This window comes from Lathyrus oleraceus, chromosome 5 (genome assembly GCF_024323335.1).
Source record: "Lathyrus oleraceus cultivar Zhongwan6 chromosome 5, CAAS_Psat_ZW6_1.0, whole genome shotgun sequence".
Taxonomy (NCBI): domain Eukaryota; kingdom Viridiplantae; phylum Streptophyta; class Magnoliopsida; order Fabales; family Fabaceae; genus Lathyrus; species Lathyrus oleraceus.
Window position 1 is genome coordinate 332,020,116 of NC_066583.1, and position 6,645 is coordinate 332,026,760.

A 6,645-nucleotide genomic window follows, 5' to 3' on the forward strand; every position below is an offset into this window, starting at 1 on the left:
TTGTTAGTAACAGTTATGTTATTTGTATATAAATAGGGTAGTTGTTATCAGAAAAGTGTGTGAAGATTTTACTTGTACAAAATTCCTGAAAACACTCAAAGTACCCGTGTGAGAGAAAAGAGTCATATTTGGAACATGTATGTGTAAACAAACACCAATTCCTTCAAAGTTTATTTTATAAAGTTTAAAGTTCTTTACAAATCTTTTTTACGTTTTCCAGTCATTTATCTTTCTGCACTTTCTCTTTTTCGACACTTTACCTTTTGTCAGTTATTTTCCGCCATTTACTTTATCTTGTTAAATTTACATCCACTTAACGTTTTAATCAACATATTTCGACGTAAAACGCTCAGAGAACAAAAATGAAAGATATGAAAGTGGTTCTAGGCATCTCCAAGACCATCTAGATCTGCACATGTCCTAGGATTTGTGTGGTTGATCCTGCAAGTAACCCAATTCTACAAGTTTTGGTAAACCAGAGGTTGTTCGCCAAAATTCACAGCGAACACATGCTTAAGAACATCTCACAAGCCTCACTCAAACATGAAAATATCCCAATATTTTCCCCAAGGTCCTAACTAGGACTCACCTAAATGATTAGAGAATGATGAGAAAATCAAGATGAAGTTGATGATTATAGCATGCACAAAGAGGTGGTAAAGCTTGAAGTTGTTCCTATCCCTTTTCTCCTCTTCCACGTTTCATCTTTATTCTCTCACTCTCAAAATACTTCTTTGACAAGAAGGAATTAGAAAACACCCAACACTAACCCAAACTCTTATTTAAGAGGAAATAGACAATAACACCTCTTCTTCTCAATTGACCTAGTTTCTAAATAGGGGCCAATGTGTATAAGTTAGTTCCACTAGTCTCGCAATTGATCACACTAACTAGATCATTAGCATATTAATTGGTTGGTAGTTGTACCGGGGTGTTACAATTTTGTTAATAAGAGGATAGTCAAATCCTCTCACACTTGAAATATTTTCACTATTATCCAACACGAATATAGATAATCGGTAAGACAAATCCATATTATATTTGAATACATGATGTTCAAAATTTTTTGTGCTTTTTCATTCCTTATAAAATGTCATTGTTCATTGAAATGTTAATGTTAATACCATCATTTGGTTCCCATAGAGCATCAACGATACTATCCATTTTTGTGGCCAATGTTTGGTATATTTCAATAAAGTTTTTTATGATGGAGTTAAACAAAGTAGTACTTTTGTAGATAATTGTATTCACCATATCACGATTTCTATCATCCACAAGCATATGAGGCTCGAAAACTCATGGCCACTAACGACGCTTTGTAAATAGCATAACGTGGGGGGATAAAACTCAGGGGTAACCAATGACAAGGTCAATGAGCATTAAACCTTTGTATTTGAGGGACTTTTACATGACTAGATTATTTTTCACTAGCAACAACATAGAAAGGTAGATTAACATTAGAAACTCGAGCTTACTTAGGCACATAAACTTGTTTCTCATCTTCTTTCAAATCATTCATTACTTTGATTATTATTTTGGTTGGAATTTTTTCTCCATGAATAACCCACCATATTAAGGTTGCGAAAATAATGTCCCATTCGGTGTGTTAACTTGCTTCCATAAATTTATTCATTTTCAATAAATGAACTCAAAGACCAACCTCGAACAAGATTAATATATTTTGGGGGTTCTAAGTTGATAGGTTTACATTCTCTAATTATAATTATTGGGAGTTTGATATTTAAACTAACGCTGAAGTAAATGAAAAAAGGGATAAAAAACAAAAAGTAGAATAAAATGATCAAGTCAATAGCAAAAGTGAGTTACATACATCACTTGACGTCACCACCAAAGATTTTTTTTACCCTTTGTATGTGTGTGGATGCGAAATCTATTAGGGATGATTTTGGAGTGAAAATGAACTCCTTTAAAATGGAGAATGATCTACCATGGTACATGCACATAACCTGTCTCCTCGTTCCTTAGAAACTTATTTCAATTCTTTCTTGCGTATTTAAAAAAAAAAACATTATTATAATTTCCAGCTCCTTCCAAACGTTTTGGATACTAACTCAAATTTTAAAATTTTGGGAGAATAGTAATACTTTTTAGTTTTGAAGACTATTTTAAAAATTAATTTTAAAAAACCAGTTTTGAAGAAAAAACATGTTTGATAATCTAATTTTTAAAAATTGTTTTAAAGTTGAACAATGTTACAAATTTGTCATTGATGAATATAGTATTAGTTTTCCTTGTTTTGTCGTCTTCCTAATTTCCAAAACTAAAAATCAAAAATTCAAAACCTCTAAAATCTATTTTAGATTTTTAGTTTTAAAAACCCACAAATAGAAAATAGTTTTGAAAAATAGTTTTATAAAATTAGACTACCAAACAAATTTTATAATTTTTAATTTTTAAAAACTAAAAAACAGTTTTCCAAAACCATATCAAACGGGCCCTAAATATCTTCGAGAACATGAATGATAGGATCTTTGTTTTCGGGGCTAATGATTCAAAATGTTGTCATTTATAATTCAAATTCAAAATTAAATTTTACATATAACAAAACTTCAGTTAAAAGATATATTCACATTCAATACTAAATAAGGTTGAAGTAAAACTATACTTCGACAAAAAGAAAAGAACACATATAAATAAATAATACTTGGTATACTAAAGTCCAAATTTAATATTTTGTGTATAATTTAAATTTTGATTTGATTCAACATATTAAAAGAAAATTAATAGTAAAGAACATAAAATAGTGGTTCTTTAAATACATTAAAAGTTTTAATGGTATTATGAATTCATTTGTTTTTTTTATAAAGATATTGTATTTTTTTTTTGGAAGTTACTTTTTTTAACCCATTTATATAAATTCACTACTATTACATCACAGTAGCTTTCTTCTTCCTATAGTATATATACAAATTTTATTCATGTTGATAATGGTTGAAAAATTATGAAAATAAGGTTTACTAATTAAATATTTTTTTTAATTATAATTGAATCAATAGTCAGAGCCGAGACATAAAAACAAATGTGTTGAAAAATTATGAAAATAAGGTTTACTAATTAAATATTTTTTTAATTATTGTTGAATCAATAGTAAGAGATAAAGCCACAAAAACATAATTTATACTAAATATAACAAAATTATTATGATTTCTAATTTTAGTGTATGGATTTATTTTGGAGAGTTTAGGTGGATAGGAAAATTTAGAAAGTGAAACAAAAACAATAAAAACACTAATGACAACAAAATATTATTTTTAGCATAATAAATATGTGTCATTTGATGTATATGTGTTGGATGTTATATGTTAGATCTAATATCACAACATTACAAAAATAAAAAATAGTTAAACATGTTCCAACTAACATTTAAAAGCTCACTATAAAACAGAAAAAGGAGCAAGTATATATAAAATCGATAATTCTCATTTCCAAGTACACATAAATATTAGTTATTTCCTAACTTTTCATAACGCCATGAATATCTTGTATCTCTTTAGTATCACCATTGCATGTGGTATTTTTGGAAATATTATTTCAAATGCTAATCCTCTACCATACGAAGCCATATTTAACTTCGGTGACTCTACAAGTGACACCGGAAATGCCGCATTTGACCATCCACCAATGGATAAAAATAGTCCTTATGGTTCAACGTACTTCAAACATCCAGCGGGACGTTTGTCTAATGGGAGACTCATCATAGATTTCATAGGTACTTTTACACGTACTTTACTATTTTTCTAGTACCTTATGGTTTGACCTATCTTAATATAGTTGTTTGAATTAAAATCAAGAATTCTTAACTTTGACATATTTTTGAGTGAAAAACTCACTAGCTCACGGTCATTTTATTGCAGCTGAAGCATACGGGTTGCCTTTTTTACCGCCCTATAAAAATATCACCCAAAGCCAAGAAGATATAAAAAGGGGAGTTAACTTTGCATATGCTGGTGCAACTGCACTTGAGTTCAAGTATTTTGATCGTAGTGGAGTTAGACCACCAGCGACAGAAAACTCATTGAATGTGCAGTTTGGTTGGTTTAAAAAGATAAAATCATCCTTATGTAAAAACAAAGATGGTTTTTCCCTAACTCCTCACATATTATATATTTTGTGTCACATACATAGATTTTATTCTATATGACTAACATATTTTTTATTTTTTATCTGAATTCTTAGAGTGCGACAGCTTCTTCAAACAATCATTGTTTCTAGTGGGAGAGATTGGTGGGAATGATGTTTTTTCTCATATTTCTAAAACTGTTACAGAACTTCGTGAAATAGTTCCTTTAATCGTCGAATCCATTACAAATACAACTTTAGTATGTTATATCAAATTTTAAAAGTTAAATATTTTTTCAGTTGTAGAATAATTATGTTTAAGTTTTAATATTATTGAGTAAATAATGTTCTTTAATACATGTAAATAATTTATTTATTTCTATGCTAGGCATTACTCGAAGAAGGAGCTGTAGAGCTAGTGGTTCCAGGAAACTTTCCAATAGGCTGCAATGCTGGATTATTGTCTATGGTGAATAGTAAAAAGAAAGAAGACTACGATGAATTTGGATGTTTGATATCTTACAACACTTTTACTGAATACTTTAATGAACAACTAAAAAATTCTATAGAGACATTAAAACAGAAACATCATCAAGCTAAGATAATATATTTTGACTACTACAACGATGCCAAGCGTTTATATCAAGCACCACAACAATATGGTTTGTGGATATAGTATTTTATTATCATATCAAGTTTACATTAATTTGTTCTTGTTAAGTTCTTTTTAACACGTACCATATTTTGTATACATTAATGTTGCAGGATTTACTTCTGATAAGGTTGAAGTTTTGAAAGCTTGTTGTGGAGGTGGTGGGCCATACAATATTAATGAAAAGTTTTGTGGAATGCCTGGTACAACTGTTTGCTTTGATCCTTCAAAACAAATAAATTGGGATGGAGCCCACTTTACTGAAGCATCACACAAGCAAATAGCAAAAGGTTTAGTGGAAGGACCTTTTGCAAATCCCTCTCTAAAATCTGCTCCTTTTAAGATAGCATAGAGATAATGACTGTGCACTTTATGAAAGACATTTTTTTTATGAATTCTAAATATGATTATACTTTATCTCTACTAGGAGAATTTCAAATATTTTCTATGAAATTGTTATAAAATTCTTTTTCACTTATCGGCAAATGAAATAAAAATGTCATTATATTTTTAATAGTCATATATGTAAAATATTTATTTACCTATGTATAATAAGTATTCTCATTGTTTGCAAATAAAAATTATTTTCTTCGCACTATTACAAATAATACATTCAATGACAAAGCTTTTACCTCGTCCAACGGTTAACCATGTTTAATTGTTTTTTAAAATAAAAAATACAAGGTATTCCCTTGGTTATGCTAACCACTAAGGAATAGATCTATTAGGGACCTCACTTTGAAGAATTTTTCAAAAAATAACCCTGTTTTCAAGAAAATTCCCAAAATAACTCTGGTTTCCAAAAAATTCCCAAACTACCCCACTTTTAGGAGGAGGCGTCAATTCAATTAGAGACTCCTCTTAAAAATTGAATGGAGGAGCCAATTGATGCCCTAGTCAATCCAATTGGCGCCCATGTGTATTACCTGAGAGGAGGCGCCAATTGGATTGGCACCTCAGTGTAAAATGCAATTTTTTTTTGCTAAATGGTCTACGTGATACATAATTAAAAAATAAGACCAATTGATATTAATAAAAATTTCCGTTTACACAAAAAAGCCTAATGGTGATGATCGGGATCACCTAACCGACCTCCGGTCCCACATCCCCTAGCTACCCTAACTCGTGGCTCTAACCCATGTTGATGATTCACTACTGGTGTTTGAGCATCTGAGGGACCAGGAGCGTCACTACCAACTACATGAGATGGCCTGTTGAGATAGTCAGACAAATCGACATAGTCTTCAGTATGCATCGAGGGTGTACCATCGTAGCTGAGTTCATGACCTATGCCAGAGTAGTTGGGTTGTGTTTGACTCATTGGTGGGCGACCGAGACGGTTGAAGGGAGACATGGGTGTGAATGATGTGTCGAGGAAAGGTTGGAAAGATTGTTGAGGTGTTTGGTAGAGATAGGGTTGTTGGAGGTTTTGGTTTTGTGAGGTTTGGGCTTCTTGGCTATGGTAGGAGGAGGGGCGGTTGGTGTTGAATGATCGTTGGGTGTTCTGGCTAAGGCGATTTTGGTAGGGTGGTATGTTGGGTGTGAAGCGATGTTGGGTCTCAGGTTGATGGTCATTTTTTTGGTGGTGATATGGGGTATACTCTTGGTATTGGGGTTAGGTGTATGGCATGTTTTGGTTGTATGTTTGTGTGTTGGTGGAACGGAAAGTTTGATGGACATGGGGTTGTGTGTATCCGTTCTGACAATGTTGTTGGGGGTTAGATGTTGAGGTGTCTGGTGTGTAAGTTTGTTGGCGTGGGTCGTACAGGTACATATCCTTGGCGATGAACTGAAAACCAACTGATTTGTACCAAGTCATATAAGTACGACTTGGTTTTTCTTCATTTGGCATGACTGTGTCAGTTAAGACATGGTCATGGTGGTGCTTCCATTTATGACACTCCGATCTTGCG

General features: G+C 31.8%; 1 protein-coding gene across 1 annotated transcript; it reads left to right on the forward strand.

Moving 5' to 3' along the window:
* Nucleotides 1-3,492: 3,492 nt before the first annotated feature.
* LOC127078362 (GDSL esterase/lipase At5g45910) lies at nt 3,493-5,084 on the forward strand. Its single transcript, XM_051018817.1, has 5 exons — nt 3,493-3,730; nt 3,876-4,097; nt 4,198-4,340; nt 4,469-4,742; nt 4,846-5,084. Exons 1-5 carry the CDS (start codon nt 3,493-3,495, stop codon nt 5,082-5,084), a joined length of 1,116 nt encoding a protein of 371 aa, XP_050874774.1.
* Nucleotides 5,085-6,645: the final 1,561 nt, after the last annotated feature.